The sequence below is a fragment of the Sphaerodactylus townsendi genome, linkage group LG13 (assembly GCF_021028975.2).
Source record: "Sphaerodactylus townsendi isolate TG3544 linkage group LG13, MPM_Stown_v2.3, whole genome shotgun sequence".
Classification (NCBI taxonomy): domain Eukaryota; kingdom Metazoa; phylum Chordata; class Lepidosauria; order Squamata; family Sphaerodactylidae; genus Sphaerodactylus; species Sphaerodactylus townsendi.
In genome coordinates, this window is record NC_059437.1 from 37,439,604 (window position 1) to 37,456,983 (window position 17,380).

The 17,380-nt window shown below is 47.5% G+C and overlaps 1 protein-coding gene across 1 annotated transcript; it reads right to left on the reverse strand.

The window, feature by feature from the left end:
- Positions 1-4,690: 4,690 nt before the first annotated feature.
- SLC35E4 (solute carrier family 35 member E4) lies at positions 4,691-16,760 on the reverse strand. The gene is made up of 3 exons (XM_048514569.1): positions 16,312-16,760; positions 9,418-10,750; positions 4,691-7,569 (listed from the first exon to the last, which is right to left on the reverse strand). The coding sequence occupies exons 2-3, from the start codon at positions 10,052-10,054 to the stop codon at positions 7,148-7,150; spliced, it is 1,059 nt and encodes a 352-aa protein (XP_048370526.1). The 5' UTR covers positions 10,055-10,750; positions 16,312-16,760; the 3' UTR covers positions 4,691-7,147.
- Positions 16,761-17,380: the final 620 nt, after the last annotated feature.

Consider the following 17,380-nt stretch of genomic DNA (forward strand, 5'->3'; position numbering starts at 1 on the left):
GCGCTACATGTAGCAGGCCATTCTTTCAAAAACAGCATATGAAGTGGCTTTACACCAACTCAGATCGTCTTGTTTAATACCATCTGCTCTGACCTGGGTTTCCAATAAACCAAGAGAAAAAAGGACATCCTGTCACTTTAAAAAAAAGTCATAACAGGTTGCTACTTAACAGGCAACCTTATTTACCTCCATGAAATGAAAAGCTTCAATTGCCCATTTAGGAACATTAAGCCTTGAATATAGAGGCAGTATATTTATTCCTCTAGGGCAGGTGTCAAACTCACGCCCCTCCAGATGTTATGGACTACAGCTCCCATCATCCCCTGCCAGCATGATGCTGGCAGGGGATGATGGGAGCTGTAGTCCATAACATCTGGAGGGTTGTGAGTTTGACACCTGTGTGGCTCTGGAACCCTAAATCTGCCTGCCTGGCAGCTGCTTGTGGCCAGCGAAAGGTATTCACTATGCCTGCTATTTGAAATCCTTTAACTGGAGATACCTGGGCCTTCCATCGAGGTATGGCTCAACATGAATCAAGTGCAGTCAACATGAATTAATCAAGTGGAGTAATATTTCCCAGCTGGGATAGCTTGCACCTGTACATTCTGTGCATTCGGATGCTATTAAGAACACTGGAGCAGAACCCAAACCAAAAAGCTGGCATCCTTCCAAAGCACTTCAACATGTTTACATTAAAAAAAACACCCTCAAATCCTTTCTGCTGGTTGTAAGAATTCAGACTGTAGCACTTGGAAAAGAATACCAAGTGATAAGCAGTACACACAGATATTTCCATAATAGGAAAGGCCTGTTCTGAGGGCTGTCCCTAAGAGACGGTGTTCAGCTGTGAATGTCATTCTTGTTCAAGTTGTCAAAAATTCTGTACATTCAACATCTCCATCAGGTGGATATCCAGTGGGTGAAGCTTTCCCCTAGTGTGAAGGTGTTGCACAGCAGCTTAAGTTTTTCCCCAGGCAGGCAGGACTCTGTGCTTTTAACAACTTCACCATAAAATGGCAGCATTTTCTGGCGCAGCAAGACTTTTCCTGTTGATTTTCTGCCTAGCTGCAGCATAAAAGCAACAGGGGCCTTGACACAGGAGGGGAAGGCAGCAAGCAGAGAATGGAATGTTCCCTGTGTAGGGGGAAGGTTAGCTTCTGCAGTATCCCATCAGCAGTGGAATATAATCTTGGTAATCCAATGCGGAAAAACAGGAGGCCAGGGAAGGGAACACAAAAATTTAAGCAAGATTGTTTCCTTGTATGGATCACTTATTGAGTGACTGGTACTTGCAGACCTAGCTCGGTGGAATCTCTGATCCATTAAAGGATAAAGAACAAAACAAGCCTATAATTGAGGCCAGCCTGGAGAAAGCCTGTATTGCTCGCTGGGTTAACTGCTTTTAACTATGCAACACTCAAGAACAGAAAACTGGGTTCCCTCTGTGCTGGATTCACTATGAGGCTTAGACAAGTGGTGTTGCCAACTGCCTGGTGGCAAAAAATGTTTTGTTCCTTAATAGTGTTGAAATGTGTAGAAATGGGCAGCCCAAGCTTTTCATGGCATGGAAGTTAACAATGTCACCAGCAGGCAAGCAACATCCTATTAAATCTCTATTGAAGGCATAGGACTTGTTTTCTGGAAGGAGTTGGCAATCACAGTTCTGAATGAGTCACCCGACTTCCTCCCATGCACGTAAAACCATCCCGATGCCTGGCTGCCTGCTGCCAGTGGTCAGGCATTTGACTCACAAGCTTCTAAGAAAACTGGCAAAACCAGTTTAAAAGTACTTAAATGGAATCTCTTCCGCACAGACAAGTGCAACACCCTTCTGACATTCTTGGGGTTAGGCGTGGCCATATTTGTCCATTTATTCCACAAAACAGTATCACAGCAGTCTCCCCTCTCTGAGGGACAAACCACAAGCAGTAACACCCACTGCCTTTGGAGAAATGTCATTCTCATGCACAGGATGACAGGCTGGTGTTGAAGCACAAAGCCAGACTCTTGCGATCTATTGAATATCTAGGATAGTCTTGTCTGCTCCTGGGCCTTTGTCAACCAGGTATGCAGAAACCAGCCAGTGGAAGCTTTGCTACGCATGGAGGCAAGCATCTGGCAATGTGATGTTATTGCTAAAGACACAAGTGCAGGGTCAATAAATGAGTTTATTCATAGAAGAAGAAGAAGAATTTGGATTTATATCCCCCCTTTTTCTCCTGTAGGAGACTCAAAGGAGCTTACAATCTCCTTGCCCTTCCCCCCTCACAACAAACACCCTGTGAAGTGGGTGGGGCTGGGAGAGCTCCGAAAAGCTGTGACTAGCCCAAGGTCACCCAGCTGGCATGTGTGGGAGTGCACAGGCTAATCTGAATTCCCCAGATAAGCCTCCACAACTCAAGCGGCAGAGCTGGGAATCAAACCCGGTTCCTCCAGATCAGAATGTACCTGCTCTTAGCCACTGTGAGAAATGTGGCAAAAATGTTGGAGTAGGCACTGGGAAACTCAAGCGCTAATCTTTCCTCTGCCGTTAAGGTTGCAAGCCTCCAGGCGGTGGCTGGAGATCTCCTGCTATTACAGCTAATCTTCAGAAGACAGAGATCGGTTCCCCTGGAGAAAATGGCCGCTTTGAAAGGTGCAACCTATGACATTAAATCCCATTGAAGTTCCTCCCCCCCCCAAACCCCCCCCCCCCCCCGTCCTCAGGATCCACCCTGAAAATCTCCAGGTAATTCCCAACTCTATCTGCCAGCTTGCTGGGTGACTTTGGGTCAATCACTCTCTCTCAGACTAACCTACTTCACTGGCTTGTTGTTGTAAGGAGAAAATGAAGAAAGGGAAAATGTTTAGGTCACTTTGGAGCCCCACTGAAGAACAAAGTAAGGTATAAACAAACATTTGTACTGCTATTGCCTCTGTGCTTTCACCAGAAACTTGACATATAAAACCAGAGGATTTTTTTCTGGCATGGAGCAAAAATTTTGGGAAAGGAACAAATCCTGTTGTTTTTTTTAAAGGAGCCATGTTTAGATGTGAAGTCTTACTTACCAAAAGTTTGTTTCTGCTTCACAGATACTCATTTTCGGATTACTTGGTATTGTGTTGGCTGCTAAAATACTTTCTTTTTTTTAAGTGACAAAATTCACTCAGAACAAAAACATGAAAGGGGGGAACATGCTATATAATTTCCATTCCATATATGATAATATAGTATATGCTAAGTAGGCTGTGGCCAAATTTCATTCCAGGCCACTGGAAACCTGCGAGTGGCCCTGCAGGTGCCACAGAACCTGACTATGACAGGCAAGGAAAGCAAAACCATCCAGCCAGCCTACTTGGGCAATGTGTACAAGGCAGAAGCAAAAACCACTGGGAACACCGAGCAATTTCCTTTGCTTAAATAGCTGCTTCTTGAGATACTCAACTCCCCTCCCCTTTCCAAAGAATCACGGAAGGGGGAGCTGGTGCTCTCTGGCCCCCCCACCATCTCTCCCTTTTTAAGGTCATTCAAGTACACAAGAGTAAGACAAAAATAGAGCTTTATTTGAAGAGCAAATGCAACTGGAGACACCGGCCTGCCCTCATTTGGGGGCACATGTGGTGACAGAAGTAGGGGAGATGAGCTTCACCACCATCACAAATGGCACAATACATATTTATTTATTGGGGGGGGGGGTATTTATGATTTAAGAAACAGAATGGATACAATCCTGGAAGAGTCCTCCAACACTCTGCCTCATTCTCCTAATTCCTCAATGATGGCCATTCCCATCATACCTCAGGTGCTTTTGGGATTAAGGGAGACAGTTCCACACGGCTTTCTGCTACTCTACAAATCTAGTGAGTGACCAGAAGGCTAAACTCCCATGCAGGTGCTTTGGGGAGGAGGTTGTCCGATTGTCCCCCTCCTATGGCCATCCAAAAAACCAAACAGTACAGTAAAAATGGACATCGAAGAATCACTGATAATTAATTCCTCAGCAAAGTTGTATTTCTGGTCTTCAACAGGCTGGTTTTACTGCTGTGGCCAATTATTGTCCTTTTATCCAGCAAAGATACTATGGTGCCCACAGCCAGTGGCTAATTATGGGCAACAAAATGGGAAATGGACAAATTCCTCTCCCACCCACACACAGAGTGTTCACGTGTAACTGCTATCCTCATTTCAATAAGGCTTGTGTGGGAGACCTACTTTGTGCATAAGACCTCATGTTAACTATTGAGAAGGGGTGCTATTTGTTTTTATGGGTTCTTTGCCTGAAAGCATTAAAATGGCTCAGGCAACCTTCCCAGGTTCTTAGAAAACAGTGAACTGAATACTGGCAAAAACATTTGTCTCTTAGGCCATTTCTGCACAGCCAAATAACTGTGCCCTAGGGACAGAAAAAACTTCATCCCTAGGGTGCTGTTCACACAGGAGGTGCAGCTGCATTGCTGTCCTGGCCGCCCCCGAGCGGCACAAAGGCGCCGTTTTCAAACCTCGCTCAATGAGTGAGGTTTTTGAAATGCAGTGCCTTTCCGCTGGCACCAGCACCAGCGGGAAGACACTGCTTTTCCTGTTCCCTCCACTCACCTTCCTGTCCATCGCTGCTCTGGAGGGCTGGAGGAACATGCCCATGCTGCCCTCCAACCCCTGGAGGTCGGAGGCCAGCATGGACGTGTCCCTCCAGCCCTCCAGAGCAGCGCTGGACAGAAAGGTGAGTGGAGGGGGCCGAACCAGAGCTGGGTAGAAAGTCGGGGCCACTCGCACAATAGCATGTGAACGGTCCCCAAGCCTCCACCGGCATAATTTATGCCGGTGGAGCTGTGTTTCCGCCACCGTGCAGAAACAGCCTTACTGTAGACATCATTGTTGAACATAATAGTGGCTGACCATACAACAGCCATCTGCTTGTCTAATGGTTCTTAGTCCTAAACTAGAATGACACGGCTGGGTCAGTTCATCCATGGTTTTCCCTAAAACTCATACACCTACCACCCACCCCATTTTTGAAAGCTACATGAGCACTGACCCCCTCCCCTATAACACAAATGGATGGGTGTCCTCCCAGCATGTCAGGTAGTCATTTGGCCACATAATGATGGCAAGCCCATATCAGTGAAGTTTCCAAACATCTATTTGGGGAAAATGTAATGTGTGAAACAGTTTGGGGCCAAAAGTGGAAAATGAGAAGACAGCTTTAAAAGGCAATTCTAAACCTGCAGCTAAATCATATGATTCAGAGTTACATTTCAAACAGCAGGTAGGCAGGAGGGAGCTGTGTGTTTGAACTGCCTCCTGTGTTTGCGTGGAATACCTCCTTGCATGTAGAAACTAGCATGTCAGGAAGGAGACTGAAAGCCATTCCCTGACATGCTAACGTTTGTGATCTGGATTCAAATGTGAAGTTCACATCAGCAGAATGAAATGGCTTAAGCCAAAAAAATTGATTACTCTGCACGTGTAGATCAGCCCTCGTTATTTTAAAATGTGTTGTATCCTGCCACACATATAAACATACAGCCACACACCCTGATATTATTTCACCCTTCCAAAAATAATACTGACAAAATTCCACCACACCAGTGGGTTGAAGAGACGCCCTTTGAAAGAAGATGGCAGTCAACAATCTTGGCGGGGAGGGGGAAAATGGACCTATAATACATTTATCCAAACCTCAAAATCTCCAGTCACCCAACAATCACACAAAGGCAGGCGTCTTACAGATTCCATTCTGGGAAGGAAGCAAAACATGGAAGTACACTTAAAAATTCCACACCAAATGGTAAAAGCACCCACAATTACACAGCCCACGGGGCTGCTGTGCTCTGTCCAGCAGAGCAAAACAGTGGAACAATAATTACCCCAAGGTGGCTGGAGGCGCAAGCCAGCCATCCAAGGACTACAAGGGATGTATGTGCATGCACACATGGGCACACACAGAGACATCTAACTTACTCTGCCCAGCAAAGGCGAACATATAAACAGATACATTGCACTAGACTCCCCACCTGGCAGATGGCAGAAGTGAGCAGGAACAGAGACCCCCAAATATGTGCAATTTTTCATCGACCTGGGCATGTTCCAACAGGGGCGTTTCTCCACACAGGTGGTTCAGTGCTTCAATATTAAATAGGATGGCAAGGGAGCAGCACCCTGAGCACTGAAACCGTGATTCCTTCAGGCTGTGGCATGAGCCGGTGGAGAAAGCAACCAGGATGGGTACAGCTGCCGCACAGCTTACAGGAGTCAAAGGTATAAGCCAGCACCTCTGACTCCTGACATTTAATCTCCTGACATTTAATCTCTTCCCCTTCCCAAGAAAACCCTGTTGCCACAGTCTTAACTGTAATGGCTAACCTCATGTCAGCGACCCCTCTAGAAAGCAGCAAGAAAAGGCGTGCTGACCATGGCAGGTTAATTCTGTGCCTTTAAGTAGTGCCTTTCCTTGGAAAGAACATTTTGGCCAATTAAGTAAAACCTCCCCCCTTCCCACTGACAATCCAAACTTGTTTTGTAAATCCTTAGCTCTGGACAGTGACAGAAGGAAGAGGTGGGCACCTCTATCATTCCAACATGCTATCCCTGAGAAGGAAGCTGGGAATGCTGTCGGGGGGGTGGGGGGGGGAGAAAACTAGCATGCCAAGAAGTATAGGCTAGAGCTCTCCTCCCTGACAGGCTAGTATTTCATAGGAAGGGAAGGGTTTTTTTTTTAAAAAAAAAGCACGGGGGAGAATTCAAACATGCTGCAGCAGGCAGAGGAAGCCTCTGTCCAGAGCTCTCTTACTCTTGGGGTAGCACAACTTGGAGGTTAAATATTTGGGGAGGCTAAATCCTCCCAACACTCTTCTAGCTGCTAATGAGCACTGCCCTCTCTTCTGCAGGCTTTAAAGGTGGCTAACAGACAGGCAACAGATGTGTGTGTGCTTGAATGGAGCTCAGGTTGGGTTTAAGATGACAATGGCTGAGGAAAAAGAAGTCACCTGTGGGGGCTCTGCCCTTGCCCGAGGCCTCGTTTAAACTGGGACACTACCTGTGTAAAGGCAGTGCCCTATTTGAATACAAAGCCCTGCGAGAGAGCGCTTTTGCCTCAGCGGCTGTCCCATTTCAGTCACTGCTGAGCAGTCACAGTTCCAGCAACCTCTTGAGCCGGACAAGAGTCCCAGATTATTCTTGCTTGTCTCGCCTGCCCAATGAACGCCAGCAGTTGGCTATGCGGTCACAGTGATGGTACATGAAGACCCCCGAGAGGGTGAGGGCAATGCCCACATAGCCGAGCAAGGTCAGATGGCTCCCGAAGAGCACGTGAGAGAGCAGCAGGTTCCCCACAATGTTGAAGTTCCCAAGGATGTGGATGGTGAGGGCAGAAGTCAGAGAGATGACGCAGAAGCTGGACAGGTTGTAGAGCACCGAGCCCAGACAGCTGAACAGGATGCACAGCCAGAGGCTGCTGCTGGAGGCCAACGTGCCATCCCAGGAGGGGCCGACTTCCAGCAAGAGGGCCGCTGTGAAGAGGATATAGAAACTGGGCAAGGAGGTCAGGCACAGCAGAGTCGGACAGTCCATTCGTTCCTCCTGGAGCAGGGTACCTGTGGACAAGACCAGAAGAGTATAGTGATTAGAACAGGGGTGTCCAACCCTGGCCCTCCAGATGCTCATGGACTACAATTCCAGTCTGCTCCTGCTGGCACTGTCAGGGGCTGATGGGAATTGTAGTCCACGAACATCTGTAAGACCAGGATTAGACACCCTTGGATTACAGCTTTTGAATAGGACAGAGACATCTGGTTTCAAACCCCTGCTTACGTATTCCTGGACTCGGGGGGGGGGGGCTCTACATGGTTCTACAATTCACAAGCACAATTCACAAGCACAATTCACACCCACAGTGACTCAATGAAGCAGGCAGGCAGTCTCTCCTCCCTGTCCTAACACTAGAGGCATAGCAAGGCAGGAAAGCGCCCGGTGCACCGGTGTGTTCTCCGTCCCCGCCCCACCACACCTCCACCCCGCTCCGGAACATCCCTGCCACGCCCCCAGAACGCCCTCGCCACGCCCCCACAGGGGTGCGTGCCCGGTGCATCGCACATCCCCCTGTCCCCTTGGGAGCTACGCCTCTGCCTAGCATACCTTGCTAGGTTGCTGTGAGGATAACATGGGGGAGGAGTAGGCCATGGGTGCTACCATGAGCTCTCTGCAGGAAGAGAAATAAAGTTCTGTTGAGCTGCAACGACTCATGGTGACCCCTTCCATAGGGCATTCCAGGCAAGAGGGAAGCAGAAGTGTTCTGCCATTGCCTTCCTCTGAGTAGCAACCCCAGTCTTCCTTGGTGGTCTCCCATCCAAATACTAACCGTGGACAATCCTGCTTAGCTTCCATGCTCTCAAGAGATGGAGGCTAAGCTGGGCTATTCAGGCTGTTCCCTTAGAGGAAGGGTGGGGAAAGATCAGGGTGGGGCAAAGATCGATAGGAAGACTGCTAGGGACCGGTTCTGAGGACCCAAGTGGGTACATGTCCTACCAAAATCATGCTAAGTCTGGGGCAGGAGAGGGGGAAAGGAGGTTATTTTCACAAGACACACTGTGTTGGAATGCACACAACGCAGGGCTGCAGCTTCTCCATAAACTTTAAAAATAGGGAACAAACTGAGCACACTCCCTTCCCAAGACAACAGACAGGTGATGCATTAAGTATTTCTCCCTGCAGTTTTACAGGAATCATTACCCTTCTTTCTATGTCATAATGAGACGAAAAGAAGTGATTCAAACCCTGGAGGTAGAAATGTAAAATGGGGGAGAGGAAACAGGCTGCTCACCCTCTGCGCTAAAATTTCCGGCCTTCAGAACTACTCAAACCTGCCTGAACTATGGACTGGGTCCAACCAGCTTTTCCACTGATGAAAAAGGAAACGGGGTCTCCTTTGACTACCTCGAAGGGTATGTTGTGGGTTACAGGACCTGTACAGACAAAAGCCGTGTGAAATGGCGGGGGTAGTAGCAAGCAGGGGAATTAAGTGAGGCTGAGTGGGAAAAGCTGGCTAAATCCAACCCTTTGAGAATTATTTATTTTATTTTTGCTATTGATAGTCTGTCTTTCTCGCTTGGACTCAAGGCAGATTATACGGAGTGAGTCAATGCAATTGACAGATGGGCCACACAATCAATTAAGCAAAATCTCCTGTTTGCATAATTAGCATTTGTTACAGTCCATAATTTATTCAAACTCATTACAGGCACTGCAGCTCCGCCCTTATAATTGCACTCCTCTGGTCTCTGAGACGTGACCGGGCCTTGCCACATTCTTTCAAACGTTAAGGACTAGAAACCTGTTCCCTTTTCAAAATGAAAGCTGAGATTCTGCACATGCGATACTTCAGAAGAGCCAAAACACACTCACAGACACACACACACTCACACGGAGCCTCGGGAACGACTTACTCTGCTGAATGGATTTCAGCCCTCGGAGGAAGGTGGCAGCAAAGAGGAAGCAGCATCCGGCTTGATCAAACTGCACCTCTCCGATGATGCTCAAGGAGGCACCCAAGCAAATGGGCCCCATAGCTGCATACTGCAGCGGGTGGTGGTGCTTCCCCAGTAGCACTTTGGAGAGGGTCAGAGTGAAGAGCGGCGTGGTGGTGTAGACCATCTGAGCAAAGTCCAGCTGGACGTAGTTGAGGCCCAAGTTCCCAAAAGCTACACTGGTGCAGAAAGTCAAGCTCAGCAGTAAAACCCGGGCTTTGGCCTCAGGACCGAGGGTAGGGTTTCCTGTCCCTCCAGCCCGGAGTTTGGCCAAAGGTCTGCCCACCACTACCGCTGACAGCATGTGCAGGGATGACAGCAGCACAGGGTACCGGAAATTGTGCACAGCGAAGATCCACTTGTTGAGGCTGGACATGGTGGTGCCAGTGGCCAGCCAGACAAGCACGGTGGCCACGAGGGGAAGAGCATGCAGAGATGGAGGGGACGGCCTCTGCCCCCCTTGCTGCCCCGGATCTGGCTTCCAAGGAGAGCGCGGCCATGCTCCATGGGGAGAGTTCATTCCTGCTTCATTTCTCCTCTGAGAGGGCAGGCACATTGGGGACGGCAGCCTCGTACAATGGGAGCGAGTTCCTTCTCAAGCAGCTTTGAGCCTGGAGATGCCCCAGATGTGAGTCACCTCCAATTATATTCCCATCTCACTGCTGCAACAGGCTTTCAATCCTCAGCTGACCTTGGTGCCCACAGAGTGATTTCGCCTCCTGTATCTTTTCCAACAGTCACTCCCAGTGACTCACCAGGATCAAGTTTCTTGCTCCAGCCTGGTGAGGCTCCCTCGCTCATTTGGAGATTTTTCTGTAAGATCTGGAACCGAAGCAGAAGAAATGGCAAAGAGCTGGAACTGGGGAACAGTCTGCTTCAAATGGAAGGCAAGCGGTCATCTCAGTTTCCCAGGCAATTCTGCTGAACTGGTTCAGTGACCCATGACTCTGCAGTTAACACCGGGCAAAGCTCTTCTGCTTCGTTTCCAACCCACTCTCCTTGTACGATGCCCGGCTCCAGGACTGGCTGAGCTAGCTCTGTCACAGCTGCTGCCTGCTGCTTGTGCTGGGCAATATGCAATCGGATGCCAGGCACAGAGGAGCCAGAGGAAAGTCTGATGGTCCTGTGGTTGCTAAACGGCTCCTCCTCTGGCAGCTACAGCTGATGCAAGTGGGTGTCCTTAAAGTGAATGAGGCCGGGAAGCCGGTGCTCTCTGTGGGCCCGCCCAAGGCGACTCATCTGTTGCTTGTTCCTGTGGGAGGAAGAAGGGCAGAGTGAGACAAGGGGGAAAAAAACTCACCCATCAAGGGCATCCAAAACAATCAGGCATTAGGGTGAAACACCAGAACCTTTGAGAGACTGCCAGAATCCCTACCAGGATAGCCACAAAAATTTTTTCAAAGGTTTTTATTTGTGTGCCTCTGTTTTCCATGGCAGGGCTCCACCCTGGAAAAACCGAGTTACAGATGAAGACGCTCATTTATGCATATCTTGCATTTCTCCCTCATGGAGACCCAAAGTAGCTGATCACATTGTTCCTCCTTCTTCCAATGTATCCGTACAACAACCACCTTGTAAGGTAGGCTGGGCAGAGAGACTGTGATGTGGCCAAGGTCACCTGGCTAGCCTCTAAGACAATGTGAAGGTTTACACTCTGTTATCTCAGATCCTAGTCTGACTATCGAACTTCTCCACGCTGCTGGCTCTCTTACACCCACTCCTTTTAGTAGCAGCAAAATGCTTTCCTTTTACTACTGAAAAATGACAGAGTCCCCCCTCCCACCAAAGAAACCAGGCTTGAAGGAAGGAACTCTAGGCATGCCCAGATGTCTCTTTTTCTGAATATTAAGCACAGAGGCTGGGCCAGTCAGGAAAACACAAATACAGAATGTGCCAGATGCAGCATCTAACTTTCAAAAGGGGAAAAAAATTCTGTCTGGCTTTAGTACAAAGTTAAAATCTCTATTTTTAATTAAAATAATTAAAACATTTGTATGACAAACCCACAACCCTTAATCAACAGGAAAATTTACATATTATGGACAACATCAAAAAAAAATAAACAACACACTCACAGGGGATCCCAAAAACAAAACTTAGAAATGAAGTCTCTGTAATGAAGGTATCACTTTCAAAGAGCTCCACCAATGGTATGGGTGTGAATGATACTGTAAAGGATTCAATGGTGTTGATGAGAAGGGCAGTCGCCTGGCCTTGAGTACATTCCACAGCCCGGGCGATGGGCCAGCTTCTCCGGCGGAGACCTTATCTCTGCGAGGGAGATGAGACCTCCGTTCCCATGAGAATCCGGGAGGGGGGATGGGATGGACGGAGTTATAACCTGTGTTTCTGGCGGGAGATCTCATTCCTGCCACTGCGTGTACTTGAGCTTTCTAAGATGTCTGAATAAACGGTCTTTTACACCAAAGAGCCTTTTATTTCTGCTTCTATGGAATTCCTTACAGATACCAAGTGTCTGATGTCAGCAAGTACTCAGCTTCAGTAGATGGGCTTCATATATTCATAGGTAATTAATTAGCTAGCTAGTTTATTTAATTTATATCCCGCCATCCCCCGAAGGGCTCAGGGTAGCGCACAATAATAGTATAAGTAACAACATCAATATCAGCAATATCAATACTAGCAAACATCAATAAGCATCACAATATACAAGAAAAATGCATAGACATGGGCAATAAAGTCAACAAAATAACAATGTCGTACATTACAAAGTCAGTATCGTACATTACAAAATATACCATCACACAAAATTTATCAATAACATGACCCATTAGCATATAATGTAACAGTATCAGCAAAATAACAACAATCATGACATATACATAGCTACATACCAATGGATATCAATAACTAGTACACAATAACATGCCAATATCATTAATTAACAGAACATCAATAATCCTGTGTAGAAGCACAAAGCATCAGGATGATGATGAAATAATTCTTGAATGGTTGTCAATAGAAGTTGGAAGTTGACCCGGGAGAAAACCAATACTTTCGACTGTAATGTCTTCCTCAGCCACTTTAGTCACAATCATTCTATCATAATAATAATAATAATAGTAAATTATTGTGTTTATGTTGTTGGTTTATCTTGTTTATTTCATTCACTATTTTCATTATGATAGAATTGTTGTGAGCCAGACAGAATTTTTTTCCCAATCAGGAAAACACCCTAACAGGAAACCATGTGGCCTTACCTGGAAATGTCCTTGATGCAGAATTCATGGAGTCAGAGTATGTGGGAATGCAGATGTGCATGTTCTGACGTTGTGATTCACTGGGGTCTATCCAGTGGTGAATTCAAATAATTTAATAACCGGTTCCGGTTGAGTGGGGGAGGGGGACAGCAGTAACCGGCGGGCCCATGGCTTGCCACTGGCTGCTGCCACCCCCTCCTCAGTGGGGGAGGGGGCGGCAGCAGCCGGTGGCAAGCCGCAGGCCCACCAGCTATTGGATTACGATTGGTTCGCCCAACTGGACAAAAAATTAGCTACCAGTTCTACTGAACCTGTGCGAACCGGCTGAATCCTATCAATAACATGACCCATTAGCATATAATCTATCTCAGAAGCCAGCAACAGGCCCATTAAGTAAATGACTGACCCATGAAAGCACAAGCCAGATCCCTTTCTGATCACCACAAGTTGCCAAGGAAGGTTTTCAGTTCAAACACGCATGTTGCAACTGAGAAAAAACGCACTTTGTAGTAGAGAAGTGAGAACGTGTGACTCTTACCAGCAGTAAATGGCTTTTCCTGGCTAAAACAATGCAAATGCAAATAAACATTTTAATCACTGCTTTTCTCTGTAACTCACTCATCCTGAGGGCATTTGGCTCATGCCTTTGTACATTTAGCTGAGAACAGCAGCAATTTAAGCTTTCAATGGAAGTGTGAGTCAGCCACCAGATTCACAAAGATTTTTAGAATGCAAGCTGATCTAGAAATAAACATATGCCTTTAATAGTCAGACTGCAAATTACCTACAAGCAGAGGAAAGCTAATAAAGAGCAAAGGTTCGTAGGTTTTGTCCTTCTAGTAAAGAATCTACATGCCAGCCACACCGAGACCTAGTTTCAAACATTTCTCTTTTTAAAAACTTTGCTTGAATTTCCCAAGTGGTTCACAATGAAAGATAGTGCTGTGGGAAGTCGTCAAATGAAGAAAGATCCTGTTCAATGTTGCTAATGCCTCTTTAACAAAAATCCCAACCTGGCAATTTCTACCTACCTCTGCTCACTGCAATTGAACCATTATAATTCTGGACTGGGTAAAGGGCTGCCAGTCTTGGGCCAGAGGGGAGGGGGAATCACTTCCCTTAAAACTGGCAGTCCCACTTTGAACCTAATATGATCACGAAAACAGAATTGGATTTGTGGCTTTAATGTTTGCACTTGTTTTTACTGTACCACTTCTGCTAATTATCTAACAGTTGTGAGAAAATAAAACCACAGTTAGTTGGAGCTGTTAAGCAGCCATCAGAGCAAAAAGAGTAATTGTGCACCATCACCAATCCATGTTAAAATAAAGCCATGGGGTTTTCAAGGCAAGAGATCAGACTGATACGGGGAATTAGCTTGCATGTTTCTGCAGGGAGCAGAAATCTGGAATTTTTTTCCTAGAGAGAGGTAACTGAGAGTAGTGAGTTTCAGGAAAGGGATGACAGAGACCTGATTTAAAGGTTTTAAAGGAATATGGAGTTTATTGAGGGATTGATACAATAGTAGGGGACTTATCCTAAGCAAACACTAAGCACAGGCAAATTCCTTATTGAAACTAACTATATTATAACCATATAATAACAACAACAAAAATCCACCAGAGCTACTTCAGTTTGGAACAGGAGTTACTTTTAAGCTAAATGTGTAAATGTTGGAAGAATGAGGAAATAGGGTATAGGAAAAGTGGGTCTTCCAGATGTGAGACCTAAGTAGCAAAGAGAAACAAAATACCAGCTTTATGTGTGGTCGTATGTGGTCTGGAAAATAAGGGAGATAATGCAAGATGGTTAACAGAAATATACTTTTCCTAGTCTTTTCCTAGTTTCCTAGATGAAAGAAGGAACAATCCAGTACATTTGGAGTCTGAAGGAAGAATCCAGTCCCATTTGTAGCTAGGCTCAGACTCTGTGATTTCAGCAAGGAAGGAAACAACCCATGAGGGTGGAGCAACAAGCAGGATCCAGAAAAGGTTTGGAGGCTGAGAAATGGCTTTTATGCACATTCCATTGTATTGAGAAGGGGGCAGTGTGCCTGCTGTGACGGGATTGGGTTCCAGCTGGAACCTTTCGATCTCACTGGAAAGTTTGCATTTTAGGAGAGTGGAGGATAAAAGGATCTCCCAATATGGACGTGATGAGCCATGCTGAAGAACAGAGAAATAATCGGAATTAGCAACCTGAAGTGATTAGGCTATGTCTACCAATTTGGCCTGGTTCAACAAAGGACTAGGCAAAGTTTGATGGCCCTTCCTGTATCTATTATTAATTTACCATGGTGGAAAACCTGATTAACAAAGGCTAATGGCTAACAGCCGTGGCCTCACTTGAAATTAGGTTTCCAGGGAACTTTGCTTTGAAAGGATGGTCCTGGAAAGCAAGTTATTTTTCTGCAAACCTTGGTTACTAATCATAACCTGAACTTTGATGAGCCCTCAGAAAGCCAAAGAAGAGAAGTATTGTCAAGAGAGTGACCTGGGGGTGGGGGGAGGGACTAACCTTCCTCTCCTGTGCATCAGTTTTTCTGTTGCCTGCAGCCTGACATCAATTTCTTTTGTGCAACAGAGGGATCCCAGAACCACTTTGCAAAGCCCCAGCCTTGTTTCATATATGAAGGTGTCCGATATAAAACTGGACCACTGAATCCAGGGCCACCTACTCTAGCTGTGCTAGCTCTCAAAGACTTCAGGCACAGAAAGGTCTTGCCCAGCCCTGCTACTATAAATCTTGCCAACTGGAGATGTCGGCATCTGAACTCAGAACCTCACAAGAACAAAGAACAAAGCATGGGCTCCCACTGACCTAAACATTTCCCATGAACTTCATGTGCCAAACATCCCATACTGCTTTACCAAAGTTAGAGGTGGGCGGGTGGGGAGATCGTCCATGTGTCAATCATAAACACATCCTGACTCAGGACTAGGTTTTCAGTTCATCCCATCTTAAAAAGATGGTGGTATTTAAGCATTTCCCTGGAATCTGAAGGGAACTTCAGATGAGTTTAAGTTTTTCCACTTTAGTGCTGGAAAGAGCAAATGGGTTTGCAAATAATCAGAGGTACATTTGCCTGCAACTGAGAATTCACCGCTCACAGCAACCCCCAGGACAACAGCCCCACATCCAAGCAAGACCTTTGACACAACTAACGGAAACAAGCGGTCCAGCTTTTCCCAGACTATACCACTTCAAGCTGAAGATGGAAGTGAGTTTTTGGAATATCAGGGTGCGGGGAGATGACCCTGCACATAGAAAAACAGCAGGTCAAGGCTGCCTCGCCTCTTCGATTCTCTGTGTCTCCTGTCTTCTTTTTTGAATGGGAAGGGACCGGGATTCTTTCTTTCGCTTCATAGTTTATCCCCCCCCGCCCCCCCAAAGGAGCCCTGAGTGGTCCAGTCTACGACAAGCAGGTCTGCTGACTGCATAAAATGCGTGCAATCGTTTGTATCACGTCCGAACCAGTTCGCTGCTACGCTGTGATTTTCGGAGGGGAGGGGGCGCCGAAACTCGAACGAGACCCCCCCCCCCGGCCGAGGATGCGGCGTCTTCAAGGTGACACCCCCCACCCCCCGCCTACCTTCCCAAGCGGAGAGCGACGATGCTCCATCTCGAAGGCCGGGCTCGCCCTGCCGCCTAGAGGTTCCCAGCCGAGCGCGGTCCTGCTAGCAGCCCAAGCGTGACTCCGCGGGATCCGGGGCGAGCCGGGACGCAAAGCTCGCCGGCAGCGGCCGCTCTCGGCTTCCCTGCATCCCCACCGGGCTGGCATCCGAAAGCTTATTTTCTGCAGCGGCAGCCGGCGGCCCCGTCCTCCGCGTTGCCCTTTAAGCCGCCCCTTTTTGCAAACGGGCGGATCAGAAATGGGGACAACAAAGCCGGCGCCTTTGCAGCCTTCCGAAACGAAACCGGGGCGGGGGGCGAGCCCCAGTGCCGAACCGGAGCCGCCGGCCGAAGCTGTCCCACGGGCCCCCCCTCCTGGGCACGCGGCAGATTGCACCGGCCTCGCAGAAGCGGCTCGGTTGGAGGCTGCAACAACAAGCCGCGGGTGCAGCACTGCGCCAAAGTCCCCCGTCTCTGCCGGTGCGCCACCGTGACGCAGCTAGGCCTGAGCGCCGCTTACAAGGCTTCCCCGGTGTGGACAGGAGGCCAGCACGACTGTTACTTTCCTCCAAGTACCGGATGCGCAGCTCCACCTGCAGAAATTCAGCTGTGTTTTTCTGCAGGTGGAATAGCGCATCCGGAACATCTCCCTGATTTCCCCCCCTAGGACTGCCAACAGACCAAGGATGGGGGAAAACGAATGGAGCCCTGCTCCTGTGTCTTTAACAGCAGTTAGATCTGCAGAAATCAGCACAGGTGAACATGTTGGGAAAGGTATGGAGCCCAATCGTCTCACCTGTTTGGAAGCACAAAACACAAAGAGACAGGAGGCTGAAGGTCACCCATGTACCTGCGCTACTTCATGACATGAGCCTATTAATTCAGCCCACCAGACAGACATAGCAAAGGCCTTTCCCCAACATTTCCGGCTACTTATAATAGTGCACTGTTCAATTTGCAGTTGCTTTAACTATTAAGATATATTTGGACTGTAAACCACTTTGAACACCTGCAGCAGGGCAGTAACTCTTTTATATATCCACAGACCA

Excerpts from the sequence above, each read along its gene's own strand:
- SLC35E4 (XM_048514569.1), bottom strand. The coding sequence starts at position 10,054 with ATGTGCCTGCCCTCTCAGAGGAGAAATGAAGCAGGAATGAACTCTCCC. Across the intron at positions 7,570-9,417 it reads GCTGAAATCCATTCAGCAGA|GTACCCTGCTCCAGGAGGAA; the intron begins GTAAGTCGTTCC and ends TCTTGTCCACAG.